At 50.6% G+C, this 17,133-nt stretch overlaps 2 protein-coding genes across 3 annotated transcripts in view; one reads left to right on the top strand and one right to left on the bottom strand.

Annotated features, from left to right (window-relative positions):
- Nucleotides 1-584: 584 nt before the first annotated feature.
- CUNH17orf97 (chromosome unknown C17orf97 homolog) lies at nucleotides 585-16,991 on the bottom strand. Its single transcript, XM_045836014.1, is given in 5 exon segments — nucleotides 585-1,311; nucleotides 3,661-3,864; nucleotides 3,867-4,061; nucleotides 15,403-15,547; nucleotides 16,962-16,991. Coding segments are annotated over 5 exon segments (1,065 nt in total). The 3' UTR covers nucleotides 585-820.
- Nucleotides 15,477-17,133, top strand: part of RPH3AL (rabphilin 3A like (without C2 domains)) — a 140,073-nt gene continuing 138,416 nt past the window's right edge. For both annotated transcript variants that reach the window (XM_045835791.1, XM_045835786.1), the window contains exon 1: nucleotides 15,477-15,553. The gene's annotated coding sequence lies outside the window, so the exon portion shown is untranslated. The remainder of the gene's footprint in view (nucleotides 15,554-17,133) is intronic.

Here is a 17,133-nt window from a genome sequence, read left to right as displayed (position 1 = left end):
CTCCTAGCCGGTCTAATAGTGTCCCCGGATTGGCGGTCTCCCCTTCCCCCTTGTCCTCTTTGCTGATCTTTCTTCCACCTCCCAAATAATCTCCTTGCCTGGGAATCCTTCCCTCAGGGTCTGCTTCTGGGAGAACACAAACTAAGATAACATGGGCCCTCGCTCGGTAAATATTTGGGGAAGGGAAGAAAATACATTAACTTGGGACAAATAGTAGAGTAAGGCCTCTTTGATGCTCCAAAACTTTGCTTGAAATGACATTTTGGGGGGTTAGGGGAGGGTCATGTTTCCAAGAGAAGAAATATTCCTTTTGAGACTTCTCATAACCTCCCAGGAATGAGGTTCTGGAACGCACTTATTTTGAAGACCACATAAAGGCAGGGAGTATATTTCATTAAAAGAAAAAAAATCTCCAGGATATCTGGAGTGTTTTCTTTGAGCCCACAGAAGCATGCTGTGTGTGGGGTTTTACCTGTGAAATTCACTTAAGATTTAGAATTGATATAATCTACACACTTTCTTTTGGGGGGGGGCGGTTATGGACATCTAACTGTGATAAGAAATTAAGTAACAGCGATGCCAGCTTATTTGAGAAAAAGGAATTCTGAAGAGAACTCTGTTCATTGAGTTGCTTATGTTAAGAAACTGCCGCGTCCCGGGGCCAGCGAGGGCAGCTGGAGAAGGGGGAGGTCAGCCTCCCCCACGCAGCGGACGTCTGCTTCCTTCAGATGCCGGTCTGGCTTCCTTTTCTTCTTCTTTTCCAACACATAAGCTGGTGGTGAGGATAACAGATAAGCTTGTCGGTATCAGGGGTGGATTTTCACTCTGGCAGAGCCGTGGCTAAATCACGGTGTGGGAGCTTCGGAGTAAAGTTGCCTTCAAAGCAGGGACTGGGGCAGCCGGCTTTGACCGAGGGCTGCCCGCTCCTGCTGCCGCCGTTTTGATCCGAGAGCCAGGCCAGGTTCTTGGGCATCTCCTGGGCACAGGGGTCCGAGTGGAAGCTCTTGAGGGCCAAAATCCGGTACCGCTTCCTCCGGTTCTGCTTGTATATGCGAATCCTTTCTTTTTCTGCCTCTGGGTCGGCGAGAATTCCATCCCAGCGCAGACTCTCATTGATCTGGCTTGAAAGGGTCTCTTCTATTTCTGCCAAGTAGGGGAGACTTACAGAAGGGAAGAAAGAAGGGGTGAGCTTGCTTTGCTCTTTGTCCTGTCTGTGCTCTTGCCTCGGGCCATCACGCTTGCTGGGGTTTAAGACGGAGTGCAAAGATGGAGACAGCTGCTGAGTCTTCAGGCTTCGGCTCTGCTGTTTATCTGCTGAGCAGATGAGCAGTGTTAGCATTTGTGGTGATGTCTGCCCCCTTCCTGCTCAGGAACGGTGTCAAACTCACCAAAGCTAAAAGGGGGTGGGGCCCCTCCTTATCTAGGGCTCAGGTGGCCAAGCCCACCAGCCTCGTGCACGCCCACTGGCTATCTGCTTTCGGTAAAGTCGTTCTGGGGAGGATGAAACCGTTTGCTGAGCACGTACTATGTGAGCCAGGTCCTCTGGGTAAAGACTACCAGCTCTACTTTCCAAGAGAGGGAACTGAGACTCCAAAAGTCCAAGTAACTTGCCAGTGTCACACGGCCAGTGACAGGGCCCAGATCTGAATGCAGGCCTGACTCCTAGTTCCTTCCACCGTGCCACGCTGCCCCCCACTTCACTCTCCACGCGCTCACCGAGACGCGTCCCAGTTCCAGAGCCCGTGACTCTCTGCCCCCAGTCCAGACTTCCTTATGATGAAAGAAACGAAGAACAACAGAAAAACTTCCCATGTCCGATTGTGGAAAGCAACATTATGCCAAGCCAGGAAATACTGCTGTGTGGCTTGTACTCGATTTTTTTTTAAATTAATAGAATTCCTGAATTATATAACATGCACATAAAAACTGTAGGTTGTTCTTTCATCAGCTTATTCTTCTTTGGGGGGGAAAGAGAAATCCCCCCCCCAAAAAAGAGAAAAAAATAAGAAAAAAACCCTCTTTCAATATTCCTATACCTTTCTACTCCCTGAAAAACATTTGGAGTGTCCCACTGACAGCATGAGGCACACACCACTGTAATTTCTAGAGTCAGAAGCTAAGCCAAAAAGACAATACATTTCCTAATTTGGTTTTGCAGACACACACAGGGCTCTTTGACCTAAACTCCAGAACTGATTTCTTGCCTTCTTATTATGATTCCACCTGAAGAAGTAATTATAATCTTCCTATTGCCTCCTTCCCCAAAACTCAAGGTTGACACAGGAAAGGCTGCCACACTCCTTCTGCCTCCAGCTTGCCAAGGGTACCAGTTCTGCACACAGGGATCAGGGCCCAGGAACTTGAACCCAGGACTAGCCACACTGGAGGTCAGGGATGCTGTGCCAGAGTCAGTCACTGACAGCCACAGCCCTGGAGGAGGGACCACACAGGTGATAGTGGAGACTTAGCACTCATGGGCAGGTGCATCACTCTGCATCACTGTTATTCTGTCTCCATAAAGTAGGTGATTGGTGCCTTTGTCAAGAAATCTAGAGGTTCTATAAGAGGAGATCAGTGAGATGCAGGCACTCTGTGCGTTTGTGGCAGGTGTTGGTATGTGTGGGTCCAACGTGTCCTTGAGAGAGACTGGAGTGAGAAGCTGCATGCAGATAGTTGTATGTGTACAGGAACTGTTGGGGGGGGGGGGTGTCTGTGCATGTCAGTGTGAAAGAGGAAGAGAGGGAGAGAGAAACATCAATTCGTTGTCCCACTTATTTATGCATTCATTGGCTGACTCTTCTATGTGCCCTGACCTGGGATAAAACCCACAACCTTGGTGCATTGGAACGAAGCTCTAACCAACTGAGCTACCAGGCCAGGGCTGTAGGCTGTACCTCAGTCTTATTTTGTGGTTATATTGACATAAGGGGGCGTTGCTGAGGATGTTTGGGGTTGTAAAAGTATGCAGCAGTGATTGATGTGGTGGTGTGTGTGCAGCCGAAGGCTGGCCTGGGAGGACAGGGTTGGGGGACGACAGTCTATGCAGGGAGGATACTACTTCATACGCATTAACTGGGTGTCTACATAACACCCAGAGGCCAGGTACCCTTGAAAAATGAGGGGGTGAGGAGCGTCTCTAGGCAGAAGCCTGTATGTCTGTGTTTGGAGTGTCTGCCTCTAGTGCCCTGGTGTCTCTGGCCTGGGGAAAGTCCGTGTGATGATAAGAGGAAGGGCTTGAGACTCCTGTGGGGAAGGTATGGATGTTTAGGATCGCGATTCCGTTGAGGGATTAGGACGCTGAGAGGGTGTCTGTAAAGTTGAGGTGTTGTGTGGGGTTGGCAGGCTCCGTGGAAATAACGCTGGGTATCTGGGGTTTCTGTCTGGGGTAGAAGGCCTCCATGGATATCGAGAATTTTCAATTTGGGGTCTCTGTGGACACCACTGGTCTTTATGAGCAGGGGTGGGAGGCATCCCTGTGCAGCAATAATTGGTGTGTGTGGGGGTGGGGGGCGGGTGGATCTCTATTTGGGACTGATTAGTTTCTTTTTGTGGTCCCCAGGTAGATGGGGGGGTCTCTGTGAGGGACAGGGGTAGGTGACCTCAGGAAAAAGACTCAGGTACGGAAGCGGAGGCTTATGCACTACTAGCTATTCCTCTTACCGTCCCCCTTGCCCGACCCCTCAGTCTTTTTCTTCTTCTTTTTCTTCTTCACCTTCCGTTTGGTGGGCTCTGGGGCGCTGCAGATGGGAGGCAGTTTGGATCCCTTTGTGCCTGCCGTGCAGCCCTCTAGCTCCTCCTCCCTGTCCTCCGCGCCCTCGCGGTACCCGGACGCCACGGCCCCACCGAAGTGGTCCATCCCCCCAGGGGAACGCCACCTGCGCGAGGGGCAGCCCACCACCCGCTGCCGCCTAGCCGGGGGCTCCAGGAGCTGAGTGCTTGCCCTGGGCCACGCGTCTCCTTGGCGACCGCCACGCTGCGCCAGCGCGCGTGCGCAATCAGGGGGCTTCCGCCCAGGTGCCGCCGGAGGAGTAGGTGTGCGCATGCGTGCTTGGGCCCGCGCCCTTGGCGGGATCAGCGGTGTGTAGGGGAAAAGTAGAGAGATTGTTGATACTCGAGCTAACACGTATCTGGTATACTCCTGTGCCTTTTAAAATGCTGTTTGTTCTCGCCTAAACTTTTATCTGCTGAGTTCCAGTCTCGTACGTACATCTACCCTGGCCTTTCAAGCCTGACATGTGCAAAACAAACTTTCTTCTGCATTGTTTTCCATCTCAGTGAACAAAACAGCAGGACCGACCAGAACCCTGCTGGCCTTCCTGCCCCCACTCTCGCCCTGTGCCCTCCCCGAGGCTAGGGCTGACCGCCGCATCTGGCCCTTGAACTTCTGGACACCCCTCCTAACCGTCTCTACTTCCAAACTCTCCCCACCAATTCTTTATCTACACATCTGGTAAAATTAATTTTTAAAAACAATTGGATCATTTCACTCTCTTGATTAAAATCTTCCAATGGGTCCCCATCACAATTCATATTAAAATTGAACTTCAGCATGGCTTACAAAGTCTGGTATACTCTGTCACCTGCTTTTCTTTCCAGGTTTATTCATCACAGATTATAGTTTCCAAAAACGGCTGCAATAACGTCTCATCCCAATCTGTTCTAGATTTGTGCCACTTCCACATCATGAGACAGAGTCTCATTCCACTCCCTTAAATCTGAGTGGGTTGCTTGACTCACCTGTAAGAAATAGTATGTGGTGAAGGTGACACTGTGACTTCTTAGGCTAGGTCATAAAAGGTAGTGTAGTATCTACTTTGTTAGCCTTGCTCCTGGAGACCTGTGCCTCCTGGTAAGAAGGCTAAGTACCCTGAGGCCGTTATGCTGTAAGGAAGCCCGAACTACACCACATGGAGAGACCCCAAGGCTTTGTGAAGGAGGAGGGAGATGCCCCCAGCTGCTCCAGCCTCTACTTTTCCACATCTAGCCATAGTCTTGTTACTGGACAGGGACCAGCCTAGACTGAGCCTGCCTCAGGCCAAGCCCGCATGGTGTGCATTCTTGACTTCATGTAGGAAAGATTTCACAACTCGAGTCCAGATGATTTTGAGAGTACATTTATTAAAGCTGGGGACGGTAAAACAAAGGAAAGCTTACAGTGGAAGAAGCAGCAGGGGAGAGTCAAGGTGGTACTCTGCTTTGTCTCTCTAGAAATGTTACAGGAAAGGAGTGAGCCCAGGCGGGGCTGCTGTCAGCTCCCGGGGAGGTCAAAGGAAAGGGGTCCTTGGAAACAGGGTCAGGGGTTTAGCACAGGATGAGCAGCTGCTGCCTGCTGCTCCCCTGGTTGTAAGTCTCATGGGGACCTGTAGAGTTTAGAAAGAAGTTAAATGTTCATCCCTGGGAAGGGGCATGGGCATGCTCTAGGGAGAGCCTGCACTGAGTCTCTGTCCTGAAGGCTTTTTATCTCTCTTCTGTGGGTGAGAATCTTAGGGGAGTGTTTGGGCTTATTCTTTTGGTCTGCTAGACTGTTACTTTTATCTTGGGTCTGTTTGGCTTAATGGAGTTTTTGTTATTTGTTCCCCTGACTTTATCTGTCCTTGGGTTTAGTTGGCACAGATGACAATAATTGGGTCTCTGTTCTCTATTTCCCGGACCAGGGAGATTTATGCTATGTATTCTTTGGTTAGGGAGGAAGGGCATGAAACCTTTCTCTCAAGTGTCCTTGGTCAGGGGAGATATGGCCTTTGATTCACCAGCTGGCTGTAAGTTGCTCAAACTGTTTGGCCTTGTTTAATTGTCTTGTTTCAGTTTCCCCATTCCACTTGCCCAAGGTGATCTTTCCCTACTCCTCCATCGCAAAGGTAGTCTTCTGTTATCTTTAAGAAGCCGTATGGTTCTGAGGTTTTAGGTTAGATATATGATCCATCTCAAATTAATTTTGTGAATAAAGTCATAGAGAGGTCAAGATTCAGTTTTTTCCCAAAGGATTTCTAGTTGTTCTAGCAAGTTTCATTGAGAAAACGTCACTTTTTCTATTATCTTAACTTGTCACTTTTGTAGAAAATCAATGAATTGTATAGATGTGAACTCTATACAGAACTCTATTTCTGGGCTTGATTCTGTTCACCCTTGGTCTATCTGTCTTTCCTTATACCAGCACCCACCAACCTGGTCATTGGAGCTTTGTAGTAAGGAAGCCTAGATCTAAGGTAGTGTCAGTTCACCACCTTTGACCATTTTGATGATTGTTTGGACTATTCTAGAGCCCTTGCTTTTCCATATACATTTTTTTAAAAATCTTATTTATTCCTTCCAAATAGCCTGCTGCAATTTTGGTGGCGGTTCCATCAGATCTATAAAGTTTGGCGCTCTTATACTCAGTTAGAGCAGTCACTAGAGTTGAAACCCCCACATGCACATGCGCTCACATTACTCTGTAAAGGCCCCTTCTGTTCTGTGTGTCCTCGGACCTCTCCTCCAGTGATGTGTCCAGCACAGCCTGCATATAGTGAGCCCTTGGAACCTGTCCCTTGCCTGTCTGCTTCTGTCCCTAGGAGCTAGGTGAAATGTAGATGACACAAGTCCTCTGTGCAAATGGCCACCTACTAGTGGGGATGGCGAGAGTTTACTTTCCAGATGTCGTTCCCTGCTCACTCTGTGCTTACAGACAGGTGCTGGCGGTCCCTCCCCACCCTCGCCAAGAGAGGCCAGCCTGCGTCTCCTCGCAGCCTGTCCTCCTTGCCTGGATGCTCATCTGACAGGAGGGAGCTTGACCATTTCTCTTCCCAATTTTAGTGAAGGTTGCATTGAGGTTTTGCTGAGTTAACCAGTCAGCTTTGAAAGAGAAACTTCATATCCAGCCAAGGAATAAAATCTCTTGCCAGTAGAAGGAGATTGGACAAGAATAGCCCTATTGGACAGATGAGGAAACAGAGAGATGGGGAGTGACTTGTTCAGCCTCTTAATTCTCATGAGCTGCCTAGCTGGGCCTGGAATCTGCATCCCCAGTGCTACCAGACTTGCCAGGAGAGCAGCCAACTTTACAGTCATGTTCCTTGACCAGCAGAAGAGATCATAGTATCTTCACCATTTGTTGTATCTTCCTTGTTGAAACTCCGTCCCTGTGGTCTAATTAGATGTTATTGTTCTGAGCAGGTAAGAGCTGAGGTTTCCTTCTCTCTAAGATTCAAGTTCCCCCTTTGGTCCACCGCTGATGTAGGCACCTCTTCCTGCCGCCTGTTCAGCCGGGGTCTGTCCAGCTGGCTGGGCTGCTGGTTCCAGCTCTCTGCTCCGTCCTCCCCTCTCTCTCCATGCTGTTGGTTTCTTCCCCAAAGCAGATCGTCCGTCTGCTCTTCAACAGCACCAGCCTTAGACTTGGGCAAGTGGGGACCCTGCTGTGTACCTTGGGCTCCGCAGAACCCTGCTCTGACTCCCCAGAGTCAGCTGTACTCCTCCTTAAGGGACAGGAAGTCTGCAGAATCGGGGGTCCTGCCCACCCAGTGTCTATCTCCCACCTCCCCACATCTAGCCCACAATCTGAGTACCTGGCACCTTTCAATTTCTTGCTCACATGTCCCCAGCCTGCTAGTTTGGCCCATCTGGGCCTCTCTCCTGAGTTCATCTTCCCGAGTAGCCCTAGGCCAAGAGCAGCATAGACAGAAACTCAACAGGCTGGCTGAAGTGTCCAGAACTCCGCCTTCAGAGGTCTTCTCTGTGCAGAATGGAGCTAGGAGTCGGAAAAGCGGGGCAGGCCATGGGCTGGGCACAGAGCTCCAGAGCGCCTGACGGGGGGAAGTCCAAAAGTCCAAATTCAGGATGGATTCTGAAGAACTGACACATGGCCTTATTCAAATTCATAAGAGCTTTATTAGGAGAAATTACACAAGCAAAGCAGCTGCTTGCAGTGGTGACAGGCTGGGAAGAATCCACACGCCTCCCAGAACAGGTTCCCTTTTTTAAAGGCAGTAAATAGCAGGGGTTAATAGCAAAACCAGATGGCAGGTAGTTGTGTGGACCCCCCAAGAGAACAATGTATCATTAAGTTGAAAGAAAAGTTAAAAGATAACATCAGGCAGTTACTCGCACTATACCTCGTTAACCTCCTTCCTGGGGGCATGATATTCATCTCTGGGCGGCATTTGGGGTAGTCAGCCAAGAGCGAGGTTACAGAGAGTTAAACAGTCAGAAAAAGTTCAACAGTCACAGAGAGTTCAACATCTCCCAGACGCCTTTGCTGCTGGAGCCATATTGCAGCTCTAAAGTGAGTTCCCCTGCAAGCCTGAAATTCAAAATTCAAATCTGGCCTTCCAGATTGTTATGAAGGTCTATTTGTCAAGGTAGGATGATAGTGTATGTTTTATTTAACAGTATGTCAATTTAATTTATAACTTTTACTATTTAGACATATGGTACGTGAGCGTCCATTTCTGCTCTTGCCCTGGGCTTTGCAACTGTTAAGAACAGGCCTGTTCTTCATTTTTCCTCCTTTTAAACCCACTCCAATCACTTCCTGATTTTCACAGTATACCTCATGGTACTTTAGAAGAACAAGGAAAAAAAAGCCCTGGCTAGTGTGGCTCACTCAGTGGATTGAGTGCTGGTCTGTGAACCAAAGGGTTGCTTATTTGATTCCCATTCAGGGCACATGCCTGGGTTGCGGGCCAGGTTCCCAGTAGGGGGCGCATGAGAGGCAACCACACATTGATGTCTCCCTCTCTTTCTCTGTCCCTTCCCCTCTCTAAAAAACAAATAAATAAAATCTTAAAGAGAAAAGAAAGACCCTACAACCAGTTCAATAAATCACACGCACCATTTTCATACAGTGGACTACCCAAGAGCTTCTAAAACAGAATGAAGCAGCTTGATTTAGGCTGATCAGGACAAAGGCCAAGAGTGTTAGTAGTGAAGCAGGAGAGTGCAGAGCAGTGTAAACGGTTTGCTAACACCTCCTACCCCTCCTCTTCCCTCCAGCCACACCTCACTCCTTCCTTGCTGTTTCCCCCCAGCTCAGGGCATCTGGTCACCTGCCGCTCTCTCCCCCAGGAAACCCTCTCCTTCAAGATGGCCTGCCTTCATCCTGAAGGGTACCAGCATAGGCCACCTCAAAATATGCCTCTTTGGCGTATAGATTATTTTGTGCAGGAAGAGGTCTAAAAACAGGGCACATGTTTTCCTCTTGTAAATGAAGTTTACATTCACAAAGGAAATTCCCACTGGTACAGATGTCCTCTCGCTCATACCTGGAGGAGGAGAGCTGTGAGTTCAGAGAGGGCCCTGCCTTCATCCTGCGCAGCAGACCTCAGTCAACAGCCCTCCTTCACCGGCCTCGCCCGTCACCTTCCTGCGACTGGCCTCCCTGCCCGGAGGCCCTGAGCCCCCTTTCCTTTGTTTAGCCTAAGATGGTATGTGTACCTCGTCATCTGCCCTTCTCATTTTTTCTAGCTGAAAAATGAAATCTATTGCAGTAACATTGGTTAATAACATTATATAATTTTCAGGTGTTCAAGATTTTAATTCGATATCTGTGTATTCTGTCGCATGCTCTCCACCTGAAGTCTAGTCTACTGTTCCCTTATATTTGACCCCCTTTACCAACTTCGGCTAAAGTGGTTGTCTTTTTGGAAGGAGGAAAAGACACTTAGTTTTCATTCTATCTTCTTTTCTGGTGGTTAATTTTGTTACTACATGCGTATAGTACTGATTTTTGAAAATGAATATTTAGAAGTTTCATAAGTCATCAACTGAAGTAAGAATTTTTAAAAAATTGTAATTGAGCCTTGGCTGGTGTGGCTCAGTGGATTAAGTACCGGTTCGATTCCCAGTCAGGGCACAGGCCTGGGTTGCAGGTCAGGTCCCCATCTGGGGGCTTGTGAGAGGCAACTGATGCATGTATCTCTTGAACATGCATCGGTTGGAAAAGTAGGTTACAGAGGAACGCAGACACGCACATGCACAGCCAGAGAGCAGAGTGGCGGCTGAGGGAGTGGAGCGGGGACAATGGGGAGGAACTGCTCAGTGGACGTGAGGTTTTCTTACAGAGTGGTGAAAATGTTTTGAAACTAAAAAGAGACGGTGGTTGCACAACGTTGTGAATGCACTAAGTGCCTCTGAATCACACACTTTAAAATGGTTAATTGTATGTTATGTGAATTTCTTCTCAATAAAAAAAGCACAGAGAATGTCCCCATTCACATAAAGTTTAAAACACGCTCTCTCTCACACACAGGCAGGATTGTGTGTGTCTGGGGAGGCACGGGCACGCAGCAACAGTGGAAAGAGCTGTGGGGCATGGAGACGCGCCCACTCGCAGCTAAGGTCACCTCTGGAGGTTGGGCGGGGAGTGGGCGGGGAGTGGACAGCGAGGCCAGCGCGAAGGGCTTCCCCTGGGTCGGAAACGGTCCATTTCTTGGGCTGAGCAGCGGGGACATGCGCACGCCCCATGTTTGACATTATTCTTCATACTTTTTGGTATGTCAAAAAATATCTTCTCCTAGCAATGTGAAACCTCTCCTAACTCCAGCCTGTACATTTCCTTAGGATCCCGTGGTGGACTGAATTGTGTCCCTCTCAAATTCATACGTTGAAGTCCTAACCCCAGTACCTGTATTTACAGCAGGGTCTGTAAAGAGGTAGTAAGTTAAAATGAGGACATTAGGGTGGGCTCTAATCCAGTGTGTCCTTATGAGAAGAGACAGGGCCACAGACAGGCACCGAGGGACGACTGTGCGAGGACGTGGTGAGGAGGTGGTTGTCTGCAAGTCGAGGAACTAAGCCTCAGAAGAGACGGACCCTTCTGGCACCTTGACTTCAGACTTCTGGCTTTCAGGACGATGATGAGTACATTTCTGTAGTTTAAGCCGTCAGTCCGTGGGACCTGTCGTGGCAGACGGAGCAAACTCATAAGGATTCTTTGTCCTTTCTCTCCCCTCGCAGGTTCCCACAGGCCATGGCTTCACTTCTATGGTTCCTATTCCCCACCTTACGGTGGGGTCCCCATGGGACTTCCTAGTGTGTTGGCCGCCAGAGCAGACAGCACAGAAAAAGGTGGGAGAGCCCACTGACCCACCCAGTTAGCTGAAGGACTCATCCTTTTTCTCCTGTTCTCAGCATTTAAAAACAAATCTTTTACCTCTGACCTATGTAACTCAGTTGGTGGGCATAGATCCACAAAGCAAAGGGTTGCTGGTTCGATCCCTGGTCAAAGCACACACGAGAGGCAACTGATGTTTCTCTTCCTCTCTTTATCCCTCCCTTTCCCTCTCTCTAAAAACAAATAAATAACATCTTTAAAAAAAAAAGCTTTAAGACTTGGGCCTGAATCATGCAGAAGCTGGGGTTCCAGAGGGAGAAACTGACCATGAAGGTGAAGGGGCAGCCTGGCTGGCGTGGCTCAGTGGGTTGTGCTGGCCTGTGAACTAAAGGGTCGCCAGTTCGATTCCCAGTCAGGGCACATGCCTGGGTTGCAGGCCAGGCCCGCAGTCCGGGGTGTGCTAGAGGCAACCACACACTGATGTTTCTCTTTCTCTTTCCCTCCCTTCTCCTCTCTGTAAAAAATAAATAAATAAAATCTTCAAAAAAAAAAAGATGCCGGGGGCTTGCAGAACTCCTTCGGGTGACCAAAGGCCTACAGGCGAGGGAGCCCAGCGGGCACTCTGGTGCGCAGCCACCCAGCCGCCCAGCACCCCACCCTGGCAGGCTGCATCACGTCCTGGTTACTCCTGTGGGGGTTCACTTCTGCGGGTAGGCCCCAGCTAAAAGAACCTTGAGGGGAGAGGAAAGTTTATTCCTTTCCCACACTTGCCTGGGTTTGGAACTAGAATGCTTGGATTTGACTCCTAGTTCTGCTACTTATTTGCTGTGTGACCTTGGGCAACTACTTTTCTGTGCTCAGCTTTCTCATCTTTTAAGTAGTCATGATAATAAGTACTTACATTGTAGGGTTGTTGAAAGGATTAAATGAGCTATAATTTGAAAAACATTCAACATAGTTTCCAGTGCATATATAGTGTCAGACTTCGTTTTGTTCTGTTTTGCTTTGAACTTCAGACCAACAGACAAGACGGCCTGGGCACAGTATCAGTGATGAGACGTTCCCAACTGCTGGCTGGGCTCACACCTCAAGGTGCGCCTCTGTGGTATGTGGACTGTTTAAACCAAAGGCAGCACTGGACAAGGGCTCTAGAGAAACTTCTGCCCCTCCCTAACCACACAGAAGAACTTGAATTAGGGACCTTGACCGTAATAACAGATTATGAGAGTAAAGCTCTTTTGACCTAACTACAGGGCAGGGCAAACTTCTACTTACTAAACATCTGCTTTTGTTGTCACCCTGCAGTGACCCTCTGAAGCCCCCAAGGCACCTCACCTCACCCCTGGCCCGGGACGGCTCACATGCCCATGTTCCCTTTCTGTCTCTGACCCTCCCCTGCATGTGCATCTCTGACTGTCATGTGCACAGGGTTTCCACACACACACATATGTATTAAAGTCGGTCATTTTGCCTCGACCTGCATGGCTTAGTTGGCTGGGTGTCATTCCACAAATCGGAAGGTCCCTGGTTGGATTCCTGGTTGGGGCCCATGCCTGGGTTGTTGTTTGGTCCCAGCTGGGCGCATATGAGGGGCAACCAACTGATGTTCCTTTCTCACGTTGATGTTTCTCTCCCTCCCTTCCCCTCTCTCTAAAAATAAATAAATAAAATCTTTAAATTTGGTCATTTTCCCTTATTAATTTGTCTTATGTCTACCTGATCATTAGCCAAAAGGACCTTGAGGGTGGAGGGAAGTCTCTTCCTTCCCCACACGTGTGTGGACTCAGGAGCCAGACTGACTCCTGAGTCCTGCTACTTATTTGCTGTGTGACCTTGGGAGCAGTGTCAGTGATGAGCCATTCTCAACTCCTGACTGATCCTGAGGGATGACATCTGTCCCTTGAAAACACAGATTTCAGAATATATCATGCAATTTGCAAACGCCAGTCAGAGTGGCACCTTGTCAGGGTCGTGCTCCAGCTGCGAGCACAGAGGCTGGTTTCCTCAGGACTCTGCCTCGACAATACAGTGATCCAGCGACAGTTTCAGCCCGGCCCAGTGGCAGATGCCTGGGTATTCCTGAAGTATTTTCCTTCCTCTGACTCTGGGAGCACTGACATGACACCTGCCATTCACTGGGTAGCCATGGACAAATGGCCCACACCAGGCCCTTGGCCTCCTTCAGGGCCCCCCACAGCCTGGGTGAGCAAGCTTAGCTGTTCCGAGCCCTGGTTCCTTGAGCTGCAAAATGGGGATGATAATGGTGCCTGTGAGATAACGCAGAGAAAGCAACTACATGGGGTGTGTGAGCTCCTTGAGTGGGATGACCGGTTACTCACGTCTGGGCCATCTCTGTGGGTCTCCACACACTCAGAGTCCCAGGACACTGGGACCCGCCCACTTCGGATTCGGTTTGCACAGCCCCTTCCCTGCGCCATCTGTAATTAAGTGCTGTGCGGATGGAGAAGCCGCTCTTTGGATGTTTTTTTTTTTTTAATCTTCACCCAAGGACATTCTTATTGATTTCGAGAGAGTGAGAGGGGAAGAAAGAGACATCGATGCGAGGTAAAAACATCTATCGCTTGCCTCCTTAGGTGTCCTGACCAGGGATTGAACCTGCAAACTTTTGGCGTATGGGATGATGCTTCCAGCAACTGAGCAAACACATCCAGGGCTCTCTTTGGACTTTAGTTTCCTTTAGAATGCTAATTGATTGTGTCTATACCTCCAGGCTATTTCCAGAATTCAAAGATCTAAGTTTCTACCTGTATCAGTTTTTGTTGACTTACGCTGCTGCCTGCCTGCCTAAGCAAGGGAAAAGTCCCAGATCCCAGCCTTGTCGGAGGACAGCTGAACAACTGCACTCCTGCTCGCCTCTGTGGGCTGCTATTTAACTTTGAGTGCAGAGGCCTGTTGGTTCTGAGATGGAGACTCCAATGCTCCCTCTCACTGGGAACATTCCTGAAAAGTGTTAAAGAAAAAACAAAGATGGACACTAGTTAATGGTGATAAAGACAGATTCTATTCAGTACCACTGCCGTAGTGGAAAGAGACTTCTTTAGTATAGAACTAAGCTTGATTCTGATCTGTGCAGAGGTTACTTGCCCTTTTAAAGGGAGAATGAGCCCTGGCTGGTGTGGCTCAGTGGATTGAGCGCCAGCCTGTGAACCAAAGGATCACAGGTTGGATTATTGGCCTGGGCACATGCCTGGATTGCAGGCCAGGTCAGGCCCCCAGTGTGGGGCGCTTGAGAGGCAACCACACATTGATGTTTCTCTCCCTCTCTTTCTCCTTACCTTCCCCTCTCTCTAAAATAAATAAATAAATAAAATTTTTTAAAAAGAAAGAATGAACCCTAGCTAGGTAGGTTAGTTGCTCAGAGCATGGTCCTGATGTACCAGGGTTGTGGGTTCAATACAGGAATGTGGGCACATACAGGAATCAGGGGCCTATCGGCAAAGGTTGGCTGGAACAAATGGTAAATTCTTTTGAAAGCTTTGAGTTGTTTTCAGATAGGAACTCGAGGTGGGGCTGGGCCATCACAGGAACACTGCGGCCTTAGGCTGCCAGAAACAGTGTTAGATTATTTCCTTCAAGCCTCTGTGTGTTGAGGGGTGGACAAAATCGTTTGTGTTGACAGTTGCAGTTATCATAGACCAAGGTTGAAGCCTAGTCAAGAAGTGGTGTCAGAGAAACCCACTAAAGTTTGGCGGGGGAGTGAGTCTTTGTCAGAAGGGAGGTAGAAGCCAATGGCTGCTCCTGCTCAGGTTGTTCGAGGCTCAGAAACGAGCAGCATGCTTGTTCCGATGTGCTCACTGGGCCAAAAAAGAACCAAAGGCAACATGGGATGGGGTTGGCACGTGCGGAAAGAGAACAGATATAGATTCTCCCCTAGGGGCATTCTGACTGTGGACTTCCGGTCCTTCTGAAAGGTCAACCTTGGAGCGAATCCGAATCCTTGGGAGGACATGTTGAATGTGATTCCAGGCCCCACCTCCGGATTCGACGCTAGAACCCGTGTCTCTGCATATTTAACAAGCCCTCAGGTGACTACAGAACCTAGACCTTTACTTGGCCTGCTGTAGGTCATTAATGATAAAACCCAGTGGGTCCAGTAGCAAAGAGAATACTGAGCCCCCAGATCTTGGTTTCTAATCCTATTCCCCAATAAAAGGAAGCCGGGCTCCTCAGAGAAATGACCAATTTTAGGACTAGTGCAGGAAATACACAAACGAGCCTTGAGGATCTTGTAGTGCCGGGAAGTCAGGACTTGAAGCTGCTTAGGGAAAAGGATAGTGGTGTTTGGTATCCGATTATAAGAGGCTGTCGCGACCCGTTTGGTGCTCAGGATATCCACTCAGAGGGGCCCCGCCTACCAGGTGACCAGAGGCCGGGGTTCTCGAGCCGGTGGCAACAGGTTCCAGGTGGGAGAAGGGCGGTGCGGGGCGGGGCGGCCGCCTGGGTCCCCGCGGCCGCCGCCAGAGGGCAGCCCAGGGTGCGCGCCGGACGGCTGGGCCGAACCTGCAGGTAAGTCCGGCTAAAGTGGGGCCAACCCCCTCTCCCCTTTCGGGGCGCAGTCTCCGAGGTCTGGGGAGTGCGTTTGAACCCATGGCGGGGGCCAAAAGGGCGCACAGGGCGGCCCTGGCGCGGCGGACGAGAACTAGGAGCTCTTTGCGCCGGGGGAGGGGGCGAGCCCCGGGCCGGCAGGGCGCGGACAGCCCCTGGGTCGGGCTCCCGGGACGGTTGGCACTAGGCGTCTGGCCAGAAGCCCGGCCAGGGGCCCTCTTGGGAGCGTGTGCTCCGAGGTGGAGGCCGGGAGGGTGGCCGAGTGGGGGAGGGGAGTGGGCGGTGAGAGGGCCGGCAAAGGCAGCCGCGGACACCAGGCGGCGCTGGGGTGAGCCTGTGGGCGAGCGAGTCAACAAGTGCGATGTTTACCCAGTGCCTGCTGGGGCGCGCACGTGTGGCGGGAGCGTCCTGGGTGTCTCCGGGGCCGCCCGTGTTGGGGCGGCGCGCCACTGCCCCTTGCTTGGGCTTTGGTGCGGATCCCGCAGTCGAGTTGGTTGACGTGGGGCGCTGTGGCCGGCCCGGGCCCTGTGTATTTGAACTTCCTCCCATGATTAGGTGCCCAGGAGTGTGCGAGCGCGAGGTGGAGGGGTTCCTCACTGGCCAGACAGTATTCCTCCACTTTCAGCCTGAAAATCATGTCCTGGGTTTTTTCTCCAGTCTTCCTGAAAACCACTCAGGCACAGGCCGAAGGTTTGGGGGTAGGGTGGAAATCCATCCTGTGCATTGGGCATGAAGGCTCTAGGTTCACAATGGTGCCCACGACACCGGCGTTGTTAAGGTAGAAGCCTCTTTTCTTGGGCAGCAGGGAGCGCTCTGCTGGGAAGTCTGGGAATTTGGTCCCCCCCCCACGCCCCCCCCACCCCCCGGGGGCTGCTCAGACGCTGAGGACCAGATTTTCCCATCTGGTGGCGTTTTATGCCCCCAGCCCCAGAGGTTGATTAGGAAGTTGAGAGGATGTTTGTAAAGTTGAGGTGCTGTGTGGGGAAGCCCATCCTCAGTGAGGTTCAGGACCAGGGGGATTTATTGAGTGATCAGGTTACCTGTGAGGCTGGGTGAGAGCCTTTGGGCTTCCCAGCCGTCTGAGGGCTGGAGGAGTCAGGGGGTGTCCCTGGTCACCCTGGGAAGAGCCTTGGCAGAGCCAGGGCTGCAGTCCAGTCTCTGCCCTTCCCACCCTCACACCTGAGAGACTGTGCCCTTAACCAGGTCTTCATGTCCCTCCATCCTCCTCTGACATCCACTGGCCTCCCATCTCCTGGGCAAAATGAACATGCATGGGAGCCATATCTTCCTGTCCCCTTCCCACTGTCACAGAGTCCCAGCCAGTGCCCTGCACCTGCCACCTGCCTCTAGGGCCCCCGCCTCTGCTCACCCTCCACAGCCTGGCTGCGGGTCCCGCCATTTCGCTGGAACTACTTCCCTGAAAGTCACCTTGTTTCCAAACACTGCTCTTTTGTCCACTTGTCCATCTGCCCAGACCCCTGTGTGTGTGCATCCTCTTTGTCGCCTTCTCTGCTGTGGTTTCTGGGGCACTCCTCCCTCCT

The sequence above is a fragment of the Phyllostomus hastatus genome, unplaced genomic scaffold (genome assembly GCF_019186645.2).
Source record: "Phyllostomus hastatus isolate PE091 unplaced genomic scaffold, TTU_PhHast_1.1 phas_contig_210, whole genome shotgun sequence".
Lineage (NCBI taxonomy): Eukaryota > Metazoa > Chordata > Mammalia > Chiroptera > Phyllostomidae > Phyllostomus > Phyllostomus hastatus.
This window is presented reverse-complemented; position numbering and strand designations above follow the sequence as displayed.